General features: G+C 44.5%; 1 protein-coding gene across 1 annotated transcript in view; it reads right to left on the bottom strand.

Annotated features, from left to right (window-relative positions):
- LOC138286969 (zinc finger protein 208-like) overlaps window positions 1-22,147 on the bottom strand; it is a 183,059-nt gene that overhangs the window by 4,288 nt on the left and 156,624 nt on the right. The window contains exon 8 of the mRNA XM_069227338.1: window positions 21,652-21,781. Within this exon, the coding sequence (XP_069083439.1) occupies window positions 21,652-21,781 (130 nt within the window). The remainder of the gene's footprint in view (window positions 1-21,651; window positions 21,782-22,147) is intronic.

Genomic DNA, 22,147 nt, shown 5'->3' with positions numbered 1-22,147 from the left:
GATATTTAACCAAAGGTTCTGTTGAACATGTCAAATCTTAGTTACTTCAGAAAAGGAGGTCATTCATCCGTGTTCACAGGGTAACTTAGTTAAGAAAGGACTCTCAAAGTCCACCTACATACTAGTGTCAGCTTTAGGTAGAAGCATGTGGTCAAGATTTAACTTAAACAAGAACAGATTATGAAAAAAAAGAAATGGATCAGAATGTCTTTTTTTTTTATTTCAAGAAGTGTCTAACAAAGTTAACACTTCGGGAAGTGCATAACAAAGGAAGCTCTTAAAAAGTACATAACAAAGGTAACTTCAGGAAGTATATAATGAAGGTAACTCTTCAGGAAGTATATAATAAAGGTAACTCAATTCACACTTTTCTTCACATTACTCTCATGTTCACACTGGATCAGCTAAAATTCCAACCCCTGTCTTTACCTTGCTATTCGTTAAGTTATCTTTGCCACTTTTCACAACCTTCCGGGGGCTGGTTCAAGCATTTGGTGGAAAATTGGAGCACTATCATCACTTGTGGTGGATTTTCTCTTGCCTTACTATCTGTATCCTTGACACTAGGGCAGCGTGCATGGTATGGCCCTGATATTTATTTTTCCCTTCCTTCTAAAGTAAATAAAGTTTGGATCAATTTGAATTTCAAGCTGTAGCTCTTCCAGGGTTTTCATTGTAATGAGCTGTCTTTACATTGTGTGTGCTGATAAGGAAAATAAATATTGACTCATATTACTTAATATTCAATTATATCAGTCATTTAGTCATGATTATAGAGAATCCATCACAAGCAATAATTTACTTGATATATCCCGGCAGCCATCAAATATATGTGCATAATATTCATTTTTTTGCATGTTTTCCCTCTCAATGGTATCTGACTTAATATTCGCTGGTTGGTGCCACGATGCTACGTTGCATCCGGATGGGGCATCGGCAGAGCGGGAGGAGGTGTCCTTTGCTTGCAGAAGAGTACAGCATTTACACCTTTAAGCATTTCTTTAATTCAGTTTTACCTCAATACCTGTTCATCACCTCCCCTACTCCTTATGTCTGCATACTCAGTCTACAGGGTTCATGGTTAGCCAAAGCAGGAGAGTGACTCGACGCATGCACACAGCAGAAATCAGGTAATGATCGTATAGTCAAATGGCCATGGTTGGCAGTACAAGGATCACATGCACCATTGAAGAAGCTCACTGGGACATACAGAGGAAGTGCACAGGTAGCTACTTATGAGGTAGAAACAGACGGGGTGAACATGTAGCTATGTGTTCCTTTTGAGGTCTGTTTCTGGCATTTTCTGTGCTGGGTATTGGTGTACACTGTATCTCATTCCTGCGGCTGATATGGACACTTGCTGCATGGGTGTTACCACTTTGACCCTTTACATGAGGGCAGCAGAGCCTTAGCCCAACACCTAGAGGCTGTCTTCCTTGAGGGGGAGATCCAGGTGAGGGTCCAGAAGTCAGACAATACAAAAGATACAAAAGAATGCTAAGAAACACTCTGCTTCTTGGGCATACCAACAGCATATACAAGGGTTAATTTCTTATCAGTCCACTCTCTCCAACTCAGATGCCTTTTTCAGCGCCTCTGGTAGTACACCTGCCTGTAAGCACCCTTCCTGTAATGCTGGCTCTTGCTCCTACAATGCTGATTGCACATTTGAGGCTTAATTTGGAGTTTAGTGGACTGGTTATGTCATCACAAATGTAACAGATATCCCTGGTTACCCTACTATAGTTACCACAGGATAAAATGCACTCCCAATAAGGAAGATGGGATACCCGTTAGGTTTGTGATGGAGTAACCCTTACACTGAAATATGAATGAGACCTTTGGAGTACATTGTGTCTAACGTCTTTTAAGTGTCAGAAAGTCTCCATTTCATGAAAGGCACAGTATTATCCTACCATCGTTGTGGCTGGGAGTCATAATGCCACCCGTGCTGTGTTTCTTTCCTTTTATTTTCCCAGCTCCTGTCACATTTGGTTATGAATTGTCCAAAGATGATTTTCTTATTGGTTCACTGGGATGATCCAGTTAGTGATACTCCTCCTAATTTATCTCCTTTTTGTTTTTAATGTTATGTAAGTAAAGCCGGAAGGGTCAATTGTTGGTGGACAGTCTGTGTCCACCGTGTGGACATGGGGACAAGACAGAGCCGCATGTCCTCTTCCTATGTCCAAACTATAGGAGGCTTAGATCTGTTTGGATAATCCCAGTCTGTCGTAATTTAAGTTTCTCTGGTTGCTCTGAGGCATTAAGAGGACTTAGGATGAACACTGCCCAGTTTATAGTCTTTGCTGTTTCTAGTTATTTATTCAAGATATGGTGCTTAAGGAAGAGGGCAGGGGGCTGACACAAACCCTGATTCTTGGTGCCTGTTGTATCTGGTCTCACGATGTGTACAACATTGGTTTTATTTAAGGGGAGCCTGATGCTACAGGCTCTAGAAAGAGCTGCTCCATTGGGTTGCACGTAGTTACAACCATATAATCGCTTTAACTAAGTTCTTGGGTGCTACGAGGATACTCCATCGAAGGGCGTTTTTAGGTTGAACTTTGTGTTATACCTCTGTGTTTACATTTTGAACTGCAGCACTATCTCTTGTCCTTTTATTGTGTATTTTAAGTGCTTTTGTATGTGTCAGCTGACATTTTAAAGTTTTACTGTACTGCCTTGTTGCACATTCACTTTTCATGCCCTGAAAAGTATTGTTTTAACTATTATGATGCATTTTATATTGCATTTGTACTTCTTATGGTCCTGGTGGCCAAAATAAAAGATTTCTTATGGTAAATGGTGTTCAATGTGCATCGTCGGAGAGAAGGACTGGCTGCATGCATGGGGGTTTTAATTGTGATCTAGCGAGATGTGATAGTGCACCCGGTTTAGTCTTCTGTAGTTAGGAATTCCAATGTGTTGTGGTAATTGCAGTCTTTTTGTTACTACATTTTTGGAAGCAAGGAAAGTAATGGATAATTCCAGCATCTCCACATTCAATAGAGTTGAGACTTTTTTGACATTTTACACCTTGGAAAATCTAAACTCTGAGCATACATACAACATATGACATAGGGAACGCATACGGGATCAAGAACATAATCATATGGCAGAAAAGATAGGAAGTTGAGAAAAGGGAAAATGAAATCCAGCATCTGCAAAGGTTCAGTCTTAAAAACAGATGAAATCTAGAACTGAGTTAAGTGGAAATGCGACAGTCAAGAGGGAGTCCAGCCAAAAGAGAACAGGAGGTGGCGGACTCAACAGACTATTGCTGGGGGATCAAAAAGGCCTACTGTGCCAGAGATGGGAAGTACAGTACTTTTGAGTCACCTAGGTGAGGCTTATCCCTCACACTTAGTACTAACGTGAATTGGGGATTAAAACATGAGAAGTCAGCCAACCATGGTGAAATGGCAGGCAGTGTCAATTAAAATATCTAAGTTTCTGAAAAAGAGAGATCTCCATAACTTGAGCTCCTACTGCTCGTCTGTCCATGTGTGATTGTCTAAATGGTTCATGGGTGTGCCAGGTCTCCAAGTTAGCTGTGCTGCATTAACTGTGTCCAGATTTCACTTTATCCCCATCACTGGGCACGCTGTGCATCTCACACTCTCTCTGCATGGGAAGGCAAAAAGGGGCACTATAGCTAAGGACCAAAATACCGTCTTATCCCTTAACCCAGACATCTTATCTGCCATCAACACTCACCTCAACAAAGCGGGATCAAATGGCTACAACTTCAGAGAGTTGGGACAGTTGGAATCACACACAGAGACCAGCACCCTGCTGGATAAACTAGATAGCATTGTGGCAGCCACTGCAGAACCCCAAGAAGCTTTTGAGGCCAAATTTGATTCCTTCACTATTAACCTGGTGATTTTCCAGGAAAAAACAACAAAAACTCTCTGAAAGGATTAAGACAAACACCCACAACATGCCCAAATCAATTCAATCGATCCTGGAATGATTACACAAAGCTGAAAGTAAACCCAAATGAAGAATGCTCCCGTCAAAAAACCTTCAGTTTTTAAGGCTTATCAGAGGAAGCAGAAGAAAGAACCCCATGGCCTTCTTGGAACGCTGGATCAAACAGGATCTCACCCCTGAGGCCATCTCTTCACTTTCTGATATAGAACATGCCCGGAGTCCCTGCCAGACGCACCCCTCCACCAGACCCATGGTTATGAAACTACTTTATTATCACAACCGAGATGTGATACTATCAGCGGCTCATGAGAAAGGCACCGTCAGGTACATCAACACAAAAGTGATGTTCATTCCAGACTATACAATGGCAGACCAAATCCAAGTCAAGAAGAAATGACGTCATGTAGTACTCAAATATGCCCTTTTATTCCCTGCCAGATGTTGGATATCTGATGGCAGACACACTCACTTTGTTTTACACAGCCAAATGGCAGTGTGGGACTGGCTGGAAACGTTTGACAAAAGGGTGTTTATAATTGCTCTCCAGCCCTGTCTTTTACTGCTACCAGAATTAACCAGATCTCAGCCGCTGTCCAGAGACTGCTCCTGAAGGCTGAGGCATGGACCTCCCACACTTGCCATGAGCTGGAAGGAGTGACAAGAGGAGGTGGCCACCGTGTTCTCATTGCAGGGACTATCAGCGACCCCATACTTGCTTTCCGCAGACTCTAATATATCTGGCGATGATCAGATGTCTGAAGGGTCTGTCTCAGTTTCACAAACACTACTGTTTTTAACGGCACAATCTATCGAAGACCTATTGGAGAACCCCCCAACTGACGATCTTATGTCCCTAGCTACAAGGGGCCTCACCTGACACCATCTTCGTATGCCACTCAGCCTCTTCCTCTGCACCACAGAGCATCCTCAGGACCCTTGTTACTTATTTGTATGGGCTGGCCTGATCACATGATCTACAGAGGCTCAACAGCGGGACTGAAACTCTCTTTGCAAAGGACGCATTCCTCAAACTATTCTCTTAACATATATGTTGTGGGGACTGAAATGGTTTTATTGTGCCACCCTTTCCCTCATTGGGGTTTTGTTTATTTCTGATGTCTGTTGGATAGCTGTATTTTGATCTGTCCTATTAGCATGTATTTAGTTTACTGCCACTAGTTGCTCCCTATGCACCACACCTCCCCCTACACTCTGCCCATTACAGTACATTACACATATTCACTGCACCCGAAGCATTGTTTGGTGGTCATGACTGCTAGTACATAACCCTAAAAATTTGCTGACATCTACAACTTGATTACCTGAAACATCAGGGGTATGAACTTGGTGAAAAAGTGCTATAAAGGACACGCAGCACTACTCCACTGGCAAGTACACATTGTCTGTTTGCAGGGAAACCTACTTAATGTCCACAGATGTGATTAGACTGGAGTCTAAATGGCATGGTCAGCTACCTGGCACTGGTGTCTCTGCATATGCCTGTGGGGTAGTGCTCTGGATTAGAGTAGTGGTCCCTATTAAAGTAGAGGAGATTCAAACTGACACTGAAAGTTGTTTTCTACTTGTCAGAGGCAGACTTAATGGCCATCTACTAAATCTGAGAGCCATCTATGTGGACAAACTGGCCTTCAGGACTCGATTGACAATTATCATGACTGATTGGCCGACAGAACCGTGGATCATGGGGGGGATTTCAATAGTGTCCTTGATATACACCTAGACAGAACGACACCCCTACTCCTGCAGTCCCACATGCTCCTCAACTCCAAACACATCCGTCAATGACTGACCCATTGAGAATTAGTTTACACATGGCATCTCAAACTACCAACACACCATAATTTTCCTTTTATTCTCCATTTCATGAACTACATTCACAACTGAATAGATTTATCTGATCTCTGAACCGCCACATAGAAGGCACTTCCAAACTCTAGAGGCCCCAGGTCCTATCGGACCACAAATCTCTGGTCATGACAATAACCTGGGATGACATGCCTTCCCCGTTCCCCACCTGGAGGCTAGCAGTTACTATACTATACTATAGATGATGCAGTGTTCTCTCAGACGTTGTTCGACCACATTGATAGATTTTTCAAGTACAATACAGGGAGCTTCTCCTACCCTTTGATAGAGTGGGAGACCTCTAAAGTGGTCTTGAGTGGCTTGTGTATTAAAACTATAGTGGGTGCTCAAAGGTTAATATTCACAGACATTGCAAAAGCTGAAACCTCCCTTCTTGAGCTAGACCCAATAATACAAACTTCACCTGTTAAATTAGACGACTGGCGTGGGGCATGAGACAATCTATGTTAGGTTGAAACTGCTCCTGTGCCACAATTTTGCAGCCCACCTGACATGAACGCACAATGAGAGAGCCAAATCTGGCCGCCTATTGGCGAAACCTGTCTCGCCCTGGCACAATAACGCTTCTCCATTCTCTGTCACTCTGCCATCTAGAGAAACATCCTACAGCCAGCAAGCCATTAACAGCGCTTTCCATGTTTATTACAGAAAATTATATAGGGCCCAACTGCCAATCTTGGACTCTTTGTTTGACCACTTTGTCGCCTCTTTATGACTTACCCAGTTATCCCTGGAATCCTGATTATCCCTATTATAGCCAAAGATATTCATACGCTCCTAAGGAAAGGGATTTTATACTCAATTCGCCCAATATCTGGCGCTCACGCTAATAAAACTGATTGAGGCCATGTATGCTTTGGGCAATCTTCCTTCGGCCTATAAAGAAGCACTCATCTCCACTTTACTGAATCCGCACAAAGCCACCTCAGACTTGGCATCCTATCGACATTTTCAACACAGACTATAAAATCTTAACTAAATTGCTGGTTTACCACTTATTACCTGAATTACCTACCAAAATCCATGAAGAGAGGACAGGGTTCATACTGGGGAGTAGCACCTCCCTTAATCTTCGCAGACTATGGCACATTAAAGATGAATTGGCAGATTTGTTAACCAATGCGGTGTGTGTTGCTCTGAAGCTGAAGAAGGCCTGCGACTCCTTGCATTGGGAATATATATGCAGAAAGAGTGATACAATTATTTGGAGTGGGTCCGGCGGAAAAGGATACAAATCATTTACTCTGCTCCTTCCGCTTGGGTAAAAAGTGGAAAGGACATCTCAGCTTTGTGGTCAGTGGGCTTCCCACTTTCACCACGGTTGGTCGCCATGGCCATGGAGCATTTAGGAGCCCGCTGATGCCACCTTGGTTCAGACTGGGGTATACTGATAAGGGGCACAACTCACGCTGTGTCCTTATATTCTGATGACCTTCGCCATTATGTCTGGGATGCGACTACTGACCTATTCACTATAACTCAAGTATAAACCAAATTTGTGGAGGTTTAGTTTCTTAAATTAAACTGGGCCAAACCCTGCATTTTCCCATTCGACAGAACTGCAAGCTCTATTCTGGGGCACGACTAGACCCCAGGTTGCAATATGGAATAGGTACCTTTAGGTACCTGGGAATCAACATTTACCACTCACCTACAGACCTACTCCATGGAAATTTGGGCAAAGCACTGTGAACGCATTGACCCCAGGTGACCTTCTAGCTCTCCCTCCCTTAATCAGTGATACGGCATAGATAAAGATGGTGGTTTTGCAGTGCTTCTTATTTTATTTTATTCATCCTCCTTTGCAAGTTCCACGCTCCTTCTTTAGACAGCTGGATTCATCTCTGATCACATTGCTTTGTCCTTATGATGACCTTCTCCTGTATGTTTGGGATGTGACTGCTGACCTATCCTCTGCTACTCCAGAATTAATCGAATTTGCGGTTGTTTCGTTCCTTAAATTGATCTGGGCCAGATCCTGCATTTTCCCACTACAACAGCACTGCAAGCTCCATCTCTAGGCACCTCTAGACCCCAGACTGCAATGTGAAATAGGCACCTTTAGATACCTGGGAATCAACATTTACCACTTGCTTAAGGGCCTACTTGATAGACATTTGGGCAGAGCATTGTGAATACTTTGATCTCAGGTGACCTTCAGGTGCTCCCTCCCTTAATCAGCGATAGGGCACTGGTAAAGATGGTGGTTTTGCCTTAGTTCTTATTTTATTAAGCCTCCCTTGCTAGTCCCACGCTTCTTCTTTAGGCAGCTGGATTCATTTCTGATCATGTTGCCTTGGGGCACTGGATGCTGTTGGGTAGCCCTTGCCACATTGAAGCTCCCAGTGACAGTCAGAGGGCTGGCCCTCCCGGAGTTTGAACAATATTATCTAACTGAGCAGTTGCAATGGGAGACTGGGCTCACTACAACTGACTTCCAGGAAGGCCTGATGCATTACCTCCTGTTTCCCACTAACCACCTTGTCCCGCATTCTATGGGACTACTCCGGACAGCACTAGCATGACTCACCAGAGCTAATAAACTGACTGGTACACCTGCACCCTTTGCTCTTGAATGCCCTTATTTGGCCTTCCCATTAAAACTGGACGGTTACAGCAGGACAGTTACAGCCCTAGCACGCACTCTGGCATGCAGCGAGGCTTTATGAAGGCAAGATGATAGACTTCCTGACTGATTAGGATCTCCCTCTGGGCAGCTCCTCACTTACGAATGTATTAGGCAATCAATTCACACTTTTTTCCGCACTAGACACATAGCGCCACCGTCACACGAAGTATACCAAATACTTTAGACAACTGGCACATGGAGTAAATTGATAAAATGGATTTATAGGGCATTCCTAAACCAGGAAGATCAATCTAGAGCACCACTTAGGACTGTATGGGAGGCAGACCTAGGTAAATCATTTAAGAACGCCAACTGGAATAAAATACTAGGATATTGTCATAGGGTATTCAGGGGGTCCCAATTCAAATACAGTGAATTCAACATACTAAACTTGGCTTCCCTCACACCAGCCCGGATCAATAGGATTTTGTAGGGGGCCACAGCGGTGTGCTCTCGCTGCTCGCTCCGCAGTGCAAATCTCCATTGTGCGCTTTGGTCCGGCTCATAACTTCTGTCCTACTGGTCTCAGGTAATACTGCAACATGCTTTACAATAAAGAATTCCTCATGGAGAGTGCCACTGAGGCAATTCCCTCACCCTCCACTTGAGAGGCCCGGGATCAGGTTCATTGCCCTAGTCCTGCTCCTAGCAATGCAGAATATTACAGTGTAAAAACCTGTCGCCCATAACATAACATTTTGGGCAAGAACTCTGCTTTCTTGGGGCGGATCTGAAAGCATCCTATTATACAGAGAGGAGCGACCTGACCTAAGGGAATACTTCATAGCCCAGGCCTGGGTCACCCTTCTGTAGCAATTAAAAAATGCTACTAAAGACGATACACACCCACCCTGAACTAAACGTATGCAGGGGTGTGGAATTCCTAAAGCTCGGCTACAAGGACATATTGCTTGGGGTCAAGGGCAACAAGTTTTCATGTTTATTTTGTCCTTGGGACAAGTGGGCCCAGCACTCTGCAGCACAAACCCTTTGGCTGCCAGTTTACAGTACCACATTATGGATTAGGGAAGGGCATTGTCTGCAGCTGATGTAATATTTGTGTCCATATGTTAATGCTGTTTGAACTTATATTCATGGTTCATTAATGCAAAGCCTTTATTATTAGGATGAGCCCTCTAAGGAACTGTTGTAAGCTTGGACTGCACTGCTGACAGTGGTCCCAGTATACACATTTGTAAATACGATTGCAAAGTTTAGCAAGATGAGGCTATGTGTAATGCTCCCAGAATGCTCTCTAATTAGATGCAAATATTTTCAAAAGCGTCAAAGCAAGGTTGATAGTCTTTGCTTTCAATTTAAATGTTCAGAAAAAATGTAACTAGGAAAAAAACGTTTTGCTAAACTACTTTGAAATTTTAGTTACCATTTCTTTGAAGCATCATCTACTAAAATGTGTTGATGCATGCTTGTATTCCCAAACATATTCATAAAGTGCAATCAATGTTAACTAGATTATGGGAAACATGAAAATAAAGAATCATTGGCAAAGCCAATAGGTCTGACGTTGGTGATCAGCCTTTTGAATTTGTCAATGAGTGTCTTCAGATGACATCGTTTTTGTAAAATGTTATTGTTGTGGAAGATGCCAGGCCCTCAGCATTATAACAAACTTTGGCAAAAGCCAATAACATGTTTTGGTCTCAAAAAGCACACATTGCACTGTATATCCTAGCACTGAACAAAAACTACTTTGTGTGCCGATATGGTCCTTGTTAAAGAACAGAATACTTCCACTCACAGTGAAGCCAGTCACTAGAGGGAGAGAGAGACAAACTTTTAATAAAAACAAAAGGTCTTGGTTAACTCAAGACGTCATAAGGGCCAAATTCTTAAATAAAGCCACACAAGTACATCCATGATATATGCTTTTGCATTAGTGCAAATTTACAGCTTTCATGAATTCACAATAATGTACAGAAGTAGGCCAGGAAATCGTACTCCTAGAAAATATTTGTGAACTGCATTTTATCACGAGCAAATATGCATGTGTAGAGGTGCCTCATGTTAAAATCTGTTTTTGTTTAAAAGTTCACTTTCCTTCCAACTACTTTTTCCCCAACCGTGGAAGAAGTTTTATTTCTGCCCATGTCAGGAGTAAATTTCCAACCTTGCTCAGTTTTAGAAATGATTACAGCTGGTGAAAACCCTTAAAGCATCCAATTTGGTAAGTTTGCACCTAAGCGCATTCCCATCATGGATCCATTGCTTAACGCTACCTCCAGGCCCAGTATGTAACTCTGTGGAAAGGTGGCAAAATGCAGGCACTGCTAGTATTGATGCCCTGCTTTAGTACTAGCTCTGGCATAATCAGAGAGGCTATTATCGAAACTCTTATAAAGACTGCACCCTAATTATGGGATTGTTGCCATAATTTATCGTCGCAGTACGTGGCACCAAAGAGACAAGTGGATTATTTTACACGGAAAGTACATTTATGAAGCAACCTGTCCCATGAACAAGCAGATATTTTACTAAATTCCACACCTCTGTGTATGCTTGTCAAAACATGAGTGTCCGTATTCCATTATTTCATGAAAAGGTTAGGGACGCAGATCTCCACAGGTCTGATCTATTTGCTTATTTACTATTTAAGTGCAGATGTGCCAAGTATTAACATCTGTACTGTTGCTGAATGGAGTGATTAGAAAGGAGCAGGTGGGGCAGAGGGAACATTCTTAATTACCTTGGATATTTCGAGGAAAAAGGCTAGAAAACTGTATGTGGATAACCTATATAGACGAAATCCCTATATATATATATATATATATATATATATATATATATATATATATATATATATATATATATATATATATATGGTGTTACGTATGTATACCACACTGTGATACTTAGAGAATGCTTTATAGTGTATGACAATGTCTGTCCATGTGCTCAATAAAGCATTAAAAAAAAAATCTATACCTTCTATTCACTGAGGATGGGTGGGATTACTTTAGTTTCCAAAAGGCCTATAAAGACTATGAGATGTGCTAGGAAGACGGGCAATGACAAGGTGACACGACTTTTTAAGACAAGCAAAAAACAAACTGAACCACTCTTCTACATTTCAGTATTTCAGGGATATTAAACAGGGAGAGGACTGCTGTACTGATTGCGATCTCTCATGCAGGAAGTGTGACATTATATAATACAGCAGAAATCCTCGGAACACCATGAAATCAATGTCGATGTAGGACTGCAGACACCAATGGTAATGTTGATGCAGTCAGCAGTCAGTTTCTTTCAGAATTCAACACGAAGAAGGTTCTGATGTGCAGGGGCATGTCAGTCCAGGCCTTATGCGTGAGTCAGAAGGCAAGACCGATGCATCTGGTTCTCCATATGCAGGTGATGTGTGCGAGTAGGAGTCCAGCTCAGCAGAGGTGTCAGTAGATCTGTGACAGTTTATGTTGTTGTTGAGGAGCACAGGGCTTACATAGTGTGTGTATACGTGAAGTGTGTGTACAAGTGTTGCATACACCTTTGTATGTGTGCGTGAGGAGTTTGAAGATAGCTTGGTTGTGGATTAGGAGCCGGTAGAGAACTTTGAAGTGTGGGGTAAGGTAAGTGTGGAGGTTGAGGGGGATTCTACCCACAGAGTTTTGTACGGTCAGGAGTATTCTGGTAAGGTGAGTGCTGACCACAGCATAAACTGCTTTGATATATATTGTCTACCTTACTGGTGATTGATGGCTTGGGTGACGGTTCTGTGAGTGGTGGAGGGGAGCCATGTGATGATCTTCTTCAGGATCTTGTTCTCTTGCTGGTCATTGTGAGCCGAGTGTTGTTGGACCTGGCGCCTTCTGCAAGGTCACCCCCAAACTTTGCTGCCTTCCTCCTCTTTTCCTGACCCGGCTGTTGCTGGCTTTAGAACTCTAGGCACTTTATGACTGCTAACCAGTGCTAAGGTGCAGGTGCTCTCTGCTTAAAACTTGGTAAAACTGGCTTATCCACATTTGGCATTATTAATTTACTTATAAGTCCCTATTAAAGTGCATTACCTGTGCCCAGGGTCTGTAATTAAATGCTACTGTTAAGCATGCAACACTGATTGCGCCACCCACTTCAGTAGCCCATTAAACATGACTCAGGCCTGCCATTGCAGAGCCTGATTGTGCAATTTTAAACTGCCATGTCGACCTGGCAAGTTAACCCTCTTGCCAGGCCCAAGCCTTCATTTTTAATACATATAAGTCAGGCCTAAGTTAGGTGCTGGACAGCCCAAAGGACGGGGTGCAGTGCATTTAAAAAGTTGAATATGTATCTTTAAGATTTAAATGTCCAGGTAGTGAAACACTCAAATTCATTTTTCACTACTGCAAGGCTGTCTCTCCCAGAGATTAACATTGGGATTGCCTTATTAATATATATTATAAGTGCAATTTCCAATTGTGAAGCGATGAGACCCCTAGGTTTGGTGTCTCTGGAATCCCAATTTAAAATAAAAACTCATGGTGAAGCCATATTTTAAATTGCTTTAAAGGACCCCTCTGTCTCCTTTCTTAACACTCCTCAGTTTGACCCGCTACAAAGGGTTCCTGAAATGTTCTGGTACGAGGCCTCCATCGTAGGTACCATTAAAGAGTGCCCGATACAAAATAAAAGCCAGTGTGATACAACCACTTGTGTTCTGTGATTCCCCTGCACCTAGTTGGTCATACAGCATAACCAAATACAGGGCCCCCTGTGACTCCCACTCCTGGGCATTGCTGGTCCCTGGCAGCACCACTTTTCCACTATCCACAAGTTGCCTTTGCCAAGGCTTGTTGATGGAATTTCTGCACCTGTCTGCAATCTTCCCAGCGTGGGACATCTTCTGCATCCAACAGGAACTCTTCTACGGCTCCAGGGCTGCAGTGCTGACTTGTTCCTCCTCACCGTCGACCAACTCCTGCAAGTACAGCTGGGTGCGAACTAGCTCCTACTCCTCCTGGACTCCACTGTGACTTTTGGACTTGGTCCCCTCTCTCCACAGGTCCTCTTCTTCAGGAATCCACTGCTCGTTTCTTGCAGTCTTGTCTGGGTGTCTTCTTTTTCATTCTTTTTCCGCTCCTTTTGGGTGGTTTGGGGAAATTCCAGTGATTTACTCCTGCTTTCCTGGTCGCTGGGGGGTACTGTGTTACTTACCTTTGTGGTTTTCTAGTACTCCCAGCTCCCCTCTGCACATTCCACTTACTTAGGTGGGGGTCCTGTGTTCTCATTCCATTGTTTTTAGTATTTGGTTTGGGCTTCCCCTAGGTTCACTATTGGTTGTTGCAATTTCCACCGGTGTTTCCTAACCTTTTCTATGCCTATTTCTGATTGCTAGTGTATATATTTAGTGCTTTAATTACCTACTATTGGAGAGTTGCCCTTCTAGTATTTTGTGGTATTGTGTTCCAAAAATAAAGTACCTTTACTTTTGTACAACTGAGTGTTTTCTTTCATGTACGTTAGTGCTGTGTGACTACAGTGGTATTTCATGAGCTTTGCATGTCTCCTAGATTAGGCTTGGCTGCTCATCCACAGCTACCTCTAGAGAGGATGGCTTGTAGATACTGCCTACACTTCACTAAGAGAGGATTCCCAGACCTGGTATAAGGTGTAAGTACCTTAGGTACCCACCACACACCAGCCCAGCTTCCTACATTGGCGGTGCAGCGTGGGAAAAGCACTTGCAATTGCCTTACCACTCTGTCACTTGGTGCTTTCCACAGGAAAGACCACTTACTAGGTAGGGGTCTGCACTTATACCTAGTTTCAGGACATAGGCCCTCATTATGACTTTGGCAGTCTTCTCAGAAGTACTGGTGGTCTTCCGACTGCCATATTACGAGCAAGGCTGTGTTGCAGCACACGCGAAGAGATGTGTCTCACGTTTGTTTCGGAGACATGAAATGAGCGTTCTTGGTGCCGCAATAAATAAGTGAAGAGACCTCTCCAAATCACGGCATTAAGATCGAACGAGTTTAAGTGCAGACGACCCTTGATGCCCTTGATAACATAAGAAAACAAAGGTTTTCGCAGGCAATAACCAATGTTCTGTGTATAAACTACTAGTCACTATCAGAATTAGAGAGGTGGTGTTGCCTTCCTCGAGTCCTGATGAGGCCAATTTTGGATAGGCCGAAACGCGTCGACCCAATATATACAAGACTGAGGACTTATAAGTTAATGTACTAAGAAAATGCGATATGCACTATAAAATACCGTCTATAATAAAGAGACAGGTATTTTACAGCTGGGTGTAGTTGAGATCCTTAGCCATTGTGTTTCAGTGGATCACAACTTTACTTGATCGATAGTGACCACAAAATAAAGAATATACGAGGGGCATATACCCTTTTCCTTCCTTTTTTTGTATTTGTTGTAAACCCAATTAGGTGGTTTCTGTTTTAAGTATGTCTGTAACATTTTATGTCTTGTTTCATGTCTATATTTAGTGTATGATTGTCGAACAACCATTGCTTACCTTTTTCTACAAAATGATTATAAATAAATAAGGGAAATAAATTGTCCCTAGATATCAGAATTAATCACTGATTTTCTGCGAAGTATTCATTGTATTTATCCCTTTCTGCTACTTTTTCTGAACGTTGAGTTGATGACCCTAGGCAGTGGAGGGTTATAGGGTGCCCTCTTTTCGTTGATATAGTATGACTACACCGGCCATATTATGTCCAATAATACGGCCTGGCGGTGTTCTGTTGGTGGGGTACTGCCGGCGGTGGAAGCACTCCTTCCCTGCTGGACAACCTTCTCCCCGGACCAGGTAACGTGATCATCCAACAGGGGAAGGGGGCGGGAGGGTTGCTGGGTGCTGTGCGTGCATGAATGTGTGTATGAGTGGTTATATGCATGTCTGAATGTTGAAGTGAGTGCGTGTATGCATGTAAGTGTATATGCATGTGTGAATGCGAGTGTGTTGTTGCAAATGCATGTTTGTATGCGTGTATGTAAGTGTAGGTGAAAGAGTATATGCGTGGTGCATGCGGGTGTCTGTGTGCGTGTGCATGTATGCAGGGAGGACTGTGTTTGGAGGAAGGGTGTTGTTGGGGGGGGGGGGGGGTAGAGTCATCTACTGGTAACAGGGAAGGAATTCCCCGGCACCAATATCCTTTCCGCCAGGGTGTTCGTGGTGGTGCTACCGCCGCTGTAACCCTGGTGGAAAGGTGGCTCATAATACCGCTGGCGGTCTTCTGTAGACCGCCGGGGTTCGGAGATGATCATCGCCGGCCCAGCGGCTCCGGCCACTGTGGTGGTATGAGTGGAGATGTGGCAGGTTGGCAGAGGCCAACTCGCCAACTCATAATGCGGCAGTCTTCACAGCCAGCCTGTCATAATGACCACCATAGTCTCTAGGGTTTGGGTTAGAGAGGGGTCTATGCATAGCCCTTGCTCCAAAGTACTCTAAGAGAGGCTAGAAGTTAAGGAGGTTAGACACACCCTACACCACTCTAACACAAATATGTCTTCAGGACAGAGCACATCTCAGGCTATGGACTCTCCTTATGAGAGCCTCACCCTTCAGGAGCTGAGGGAGAAGTGCAAAGAAAGGAACCTGAAGACAGGGAGGAACCCTAACAAGAGTCTGCTCCTAGGCCTTCTCCTCCAGGATGACCAGGACCATGCTGGTGGTTAGAGGGAGAGGGATGTAGACTCCAGCCCCCCAGTGTTAGAAGGAGAAGATCTGGACACTGAGGAAGGCCAGTAGGGTCACTCAGAGGATTATATGGTCCCTAGTAAACCGCCTAGTGTAGCTGGGAGCACTACATGTAGTGGGAGGGAAAGCCATGTTAGTAGGCCCCCCCTTTGTGCCCAGAGGGCTAGTCTAGAGGGTTAATAAGACTAGGGACAGATCCTCCTCTGCCCACTCTCATGTCACCTCAGTATCTGAGGGGATATGCTGCCCAACTCCAGAAGAGGACTCCTTAGACCGGCAGCTCAGGAAACTGAGGCTGGAGGAGACCAAGCTGAGGCTACAACAGCAACAGCTAGCCCTAGATAGGGAGCCCTTGACAATAGGGAGAGAGAGAGGCATTTGTTGTGGTTAGTACCCCATGGTGGCAGCAGCAACTTTGGTTTCAGGGAACCTAGGGTTAGTAAGGACTCTTAATTCCAGGAACCTTAGTAAAGTTGTCCCCCCCCCCCCAAAAGGTGGGGGGGCGACATCCATAAGTGGTTCTCAGATCTGGAGAGGGCCTGTAAAGTACAGAGGGTCCCCAGAGGCATTGGGCTGCTATTCTTTGTCTCTCCTTCTCTGCCAACGGAAGGGATAGACTCCTTACTGACAGAGAGGAAGATGCTGATAACTACACAGTTTTAAAGTCTGCTCTTTTAGATGCTTTTGGTCTCACCACAGAACAAAACAGGATAAAGTTCAGAGAGACCAGGAAAGAATCCTCCCAGGATTGGGTTGATTTTGTGGACTGCTCTATGAAGGCTTTGGAGGGCTGGTTACATGGTAGCAAAGTAAGTGACTATGAGGGCTTATATAACCTTATTCTGAGAAAGCATATACTTAACAATTATGGCCCTCATTATGACATGGGTGGTAAATCCTGATTACCGCTGCGGTGACGGCCGCCAACATACTGCCGCAGAGGTGAACATTTGTTCGCCAAATTATGAAACACACACACCAATCCGACAGAATACTGCCACATAATGTTCCCTTTAAGGTGTGCGCGCGCACAATGTCTTTTCCCACCGCGCACACAAGTTTACAAAGCTCGCACTTTTCACTGCCTGCCTTTGCAGCAGCAGGACAAGTAGCATCCAGAGGAGGAATCCCTGTGAATAAGGTTTGTGCTTTTTCAGAAGTTACAGCAGGTCACAGAGTTTAATTAATTTTGTCTGGCTGAGGGCAAGGGCTGCATTCAGGGCAATAAATCATGCTGATCAGCAGGATGGCTTGCTAGATAAAATGTTTATATTGTCACTGAGGGCATTTCTCCAGGGCGTAATTTGTAAATAAAAAAGGTGCCGGTGCCCAAAGCGCTCTTCTTAAACTGTTCGCTGCCAGGCCTTTTCCCCCCTCCTGTGCCCAGCCTTTTTTTGGCTATTTGGGGCAGTTTGTGCTTAGGCCCTCATAACTTTTTGTTCACATAAGCTACCCATGCCAAATTTGAGTTCTTTTTTTCCAACATCCTAGGGATTCTAGAGGTACCCAGACTTTGTGGGTTCCCCTGAAGGAGACCAAGAAATTAGCCAAAATACAGTGAAATTATTTTATTTTTTTTTAAATGGGAAAAAAGGGCTGCAGAAGGCAGCTCGTGTTTTTTCCCCTGAAAATGGCATCAACAAAGGGTTTGCGGTGGCAAGATCACCATCTTCCCAGCTTTCAGGAACAGGCAGACTTGAATTGGAAAACCCAATTTTTCAATACTATTTTGACATTTTACTGGGACGTACCCCATTTTTACTATTTTTTGTGCTTTCAGCCTCCTTCCAGTTAGTGACCAAAATGGGTGAGAAACCAATGCTGGATCCCAGAAAGCCAAACATTTCTGAAAAGTAGACAACATTTTGAATTCAGCAAGGGGTCATTTGTGTAGATCCTACAAGTGTTTCCTACAGAAAATAACAGCTGAAATAAAAAGATATTGAAATTGAGGTGAAAAAAACAGCCATTTTTCTCCACATTTTACTCTGTAACTTTTTCCTGCGATGTCAGATTTTTTAAAGCAATATACTGTTACGTCAGCTGGACTCTTCTGGTTTCGGGGATATATAGGGCTTGTAGGTTCATCAAGAACTCTAGGTACCCAGAGCCAATAAATGAGCTGCACCTTGCAATGGGTTTTTATTCTATACTGAGTATACAGCAATTCATTTGCTGAAATATAAAAAGTGAAAAATAGGTATCAAGAAAACCTTTGCATTTCCAAAATGGCCACAAGATAAGGTGTTGAGAAGCAGTGGTTATTTGCACATCTCTGAATTCCGGGGTGCCCATACTAGCATGTGAATTACAGGGCATTTCTCAAATAGAAGTCTTTTTTACACACTGCCTTACACTTGGAAGGAAAAAATGTAGAGAAAGACAAGGGGCAATAACACTTGTTTTGCTATTCTGTGTTCCCCCAAGTCTCCCGATAAAAATGGTACTTCACTTGTGTGGGTAGGCCTAGTGCCCACGAAAGGAAATGGCCCAAAACACAACGTGGACACATCAAATTTTTTCCCAGAAAACAGAGGTGTTTTTTACAAAGTGCCTACCTGTAGATTTTGGCCTCTAGCTCAGCCGGCACCTGGGGAAACCTAGCAAACCAGCGCATTTTTGAAAACTAGACACCTAGGGGAATCCAAGATGGGGTGACTTGTGGGGCTCTGACCAGGTTCTGTTACCCAGAATCCTTTGCAAACCTAAAACGTTGACCAAAAAAACACTTTTTCTCTCATTTTGGTGAAAGAAAGTTCTGAAATCTGAAAGGAGCCACAAATTGCTTTCCACCCAGCGTTCCCCCAAGTCTCCAGATAAAAATGGTACCTCACTTGTGTGGGTAGGTCCAGCGCCCACGAAAGGAAATGACCCAAAACACTATCTGGACACATCAAAATTATCAAATACAAAACTACCTGTTTTTGCAGGGGGGCACCTGTGTTTTTGGTCCTGGGCTCAGCAGCCTTCTAGGGACACCTACCAAACCCAGACATGCGTGGATCCCCCAATGTTTTCTTACCCAGAATCCTCAGCAAACCTCAAATTTAGCTTTACAAAATCAAATTTTTCCCACATTTCTGTGTGGAATCACCGCACTGGGACACATTTCATACCATCCAATGTTCCCCTCAGTCTCCCGGTAAAAATTATACCTCATTTATGTAGGTGGGCCAAGTGCTTGTGAAAGGGAAGAGCCAAAAACATGTCGATATTGAGGGGGAACAAAGCGGGTCCAAAAGGGCAGTTTGCATGTGCACAAGTGCAGCAGAATTTTTATCGGTATAGATGAGACAATGCTGGGTGGTAGGAATTTTGTGGATTCCTGCAGATTCCGGAAGGTTCCATCACGTGGGAAAAATGTGTGATTTCCAGCAAAGTTGGAGGTTTGTAGGGAATTGTGGGTACAAAAATGGTTGCGGGTGCATGTGAAACACACCACCCTGGAATCACCCAGATGTTTAGTTTTGAGATGTGTCTAGGTCTTGTGGATTTTTCTACATGGCAGCGCCCCAAAGTCTATAAAGTGCAGCCCTCACCATTCCAAGTGGGACGATTTTGAGAATAAGCCAAGTTCTCATGGCCCAAATGTAAAACTAAAACCCAAAATAATCAAATGTCTTCTTGCTTGCTGTGGGATCAGATGTTTTAGAGTGCGGGGGAGAGCTGAAAGACTGTTACCCCCTTCAGTTGAGGTGAGGGCGTAACCAGGCCCATACTGGTTGGTAGCCACCACCCCAATATATATATATATATATATATATATATATATATATATATATATATAATTTTTTTTAAATTCCCTGGCATCTAGTAGACTTTCTGCCCCCCGGGGTGTGGATCAGGGGTAATTGCCCCATCTGCCCACTGGTGGGCAGAACAACTTTGGCCCCATTTATTTGGGGTGGGGGTATGGCGAATACCCCCACCCTCCTATTTTTGAAAAAAAAAAACTTCCCTGGCCTATGGTGGGCTTTCTGCCCCCCCCCCCTTGGGGGCAGATGGGCCTTCCAAAAATAGGCCCATCTGCCCCCAATGGGGGGCAGATATGGCCAACAGTAATGTGCCCCCATGGGGAGCGACCCTTACCAACACACGCATACACACACACCAATCCCTGGTGCCTAAGTGGTTTCTTCCCCCATGGGGGCAGACTGGCCTAACATAATTGGCCGATGGGGGCAGAAATGGTCTAAATACAATTCCCCCCCCCCCCCCCCCCCCCCCCCAGGGGAGCGACCCTTGCCTAATGGGTCGCTCCCCATCTCTAAAAAAAAAAAAAAAAAAAAAAAAAAAAACACACAAAAAATAAAAATTGCCCTGGCGCCTACAGGTTTCTGCCCCCCGGGGGCAGATTGGCCTAATAACAATAGGTCGATCTGCCCCTGGGGGGGCAGAAATGGCCTAAAATAAATTTTCCCCCACCTCCCCGGGGAGCGACCCTTGCCTACGGGGTTGCTCCCCTTGCGTGACATTGGCGCGAAAAAAGATCCCCGGTGCTTAGTGGTTTCTGCCCCCTTGGGGGCAGATTGACCTAAAATCGGCCGATCTGCCACCAAAGGGGGCAGAAATGGCCTAAATACGATTTGCCCCTCCAGGGGAGTGACCCTTGCCTAAGGGGTCGCTCCCCATCTGTAAAACAACAACAACAACAAAAATCCCCGGTGCCTAGTGGTTTCTGCCTCCCTTGCGGGCAGATCGGCCTAATTAAAATAGGCTGATCTGCCCCCCAGAGGGGCAGAAATGGCCTAAAATAAATTTCCCCCCCAGGGGAACGACCCATGCCGAAGGGGTCGCTCCCATACCATCTAATCGGCTGATCTAACTGCGTTGGGGGGGGGGGGGGGCGGGTGGAGGAGGGGTGAGAAAAGGCCTTAAAAAAAAAAACCCTGGGAGTGACCCTTGCCCAAGGGGTCACTCCCTCATGCCAATTACCTATAAAGAAGTAAATCCCTGGTGTCTAGTGGGCGTTTTAGCAGCCGGATTGATTTACAATCCGGCTGCTAAAACGCTCAGAGAGACTTCAAAGGGAAGGACATTCATTTCCTTCCCTTTGAAGCCTCTTTGGCCTCCTCCAAGTGATAGGAAGAGAAATGCTCTGCATTTCTCTTCCGATCGCTCTGTCACGGGAGGGGGGTCGGGGTTGAAGGGGAAGGGCTTCCCCTTCCATCCCTGCCTTGGGGGGGGCGGGGGGAACCCCACAGAGGGAGCGCTAGCTGAGCTTCCAGTGCGATGGAAGGAGGCCTCTGTGATAGTCAGCACACAATCGTGCGCTGACGTCACGGGAGGGGGGGTCGGGGTGGAAGGGGAAGGGCTTCCCCTTCCATCCCTGCCTTGGAGGGGCGGGGGGAACCCCACAGAGGGAGCGCTAGGGCTCCCTCTGGGCTCTGTGCCCAGGATGTAATGGTTACGTCCTGGGCACACGAGCACTGTGCCTCAGGACGTAACCATTACGTCCTGGGCACAGAAGGGGTTAAACACGTGGCTGCTGCAATTAAAAGTGCAAACACGGACTAGTAAAGCAGCTTAATACTGAAACAATCTCGGGCCTCTTCAATCCATTTGAAGCCGTTCAGCTCACTCTCGCAGCTTTCTGTTTTCTCCAATTGTGACGCTTTTTTCTTCCTCTGTTTTTCCCATGTGTCTTTTACTCGCAGCAAATGCTTGAATAGGAAAAATAAGCATCAGCCCTCAAAAATAAGTGCTGGTACTCCGCACCAGAAACAAGTAAAACGTTTCTCTTTAAATCAGTGAAATATTCTTTATGGGAATGCATTTGAAAGTGCAAACATCAGGATGGTGGCGAGCTGTCCCTGAGGATCACGAATTGCGACATGTCTTTTTAGTATTCATTAGGCAGTTCTTCTGCTGTGAAAATTGTGTTTTTGCAATTTAACCTAATAATATGTGGGTTAGTTTACAAAATCAGATATTGATAGCAAAAAGTTGATGTATAATTTGTGACCAATTTTGGCAACTAATACAGTATTACATCTGGCCTTCAACCTTTTAATCCTTTAAGTGAACAA

The sequence above is a fragment of the Pleurodeles waltl genome, chromosome 4_1 (assembly GCF_031143425.1).
Source record: "Pleurodeles waltl isolate 20211129_DDA chromosome 4_1, aPleWal1.hap1.20221129, whole genome shotgun sequence".
Taxonomy (NCBI): Eukaryota; Metazoa; Chordata; class Amphibia; order Caudata; family Salamandridae; genus Pleurodeles; species Pleurodeles waltl.
The sequence above is the reverse complement of the archived record's forward strand: the minus strand, read 5'-3'. Positions and strand labels throughout refer to the sequence as shown.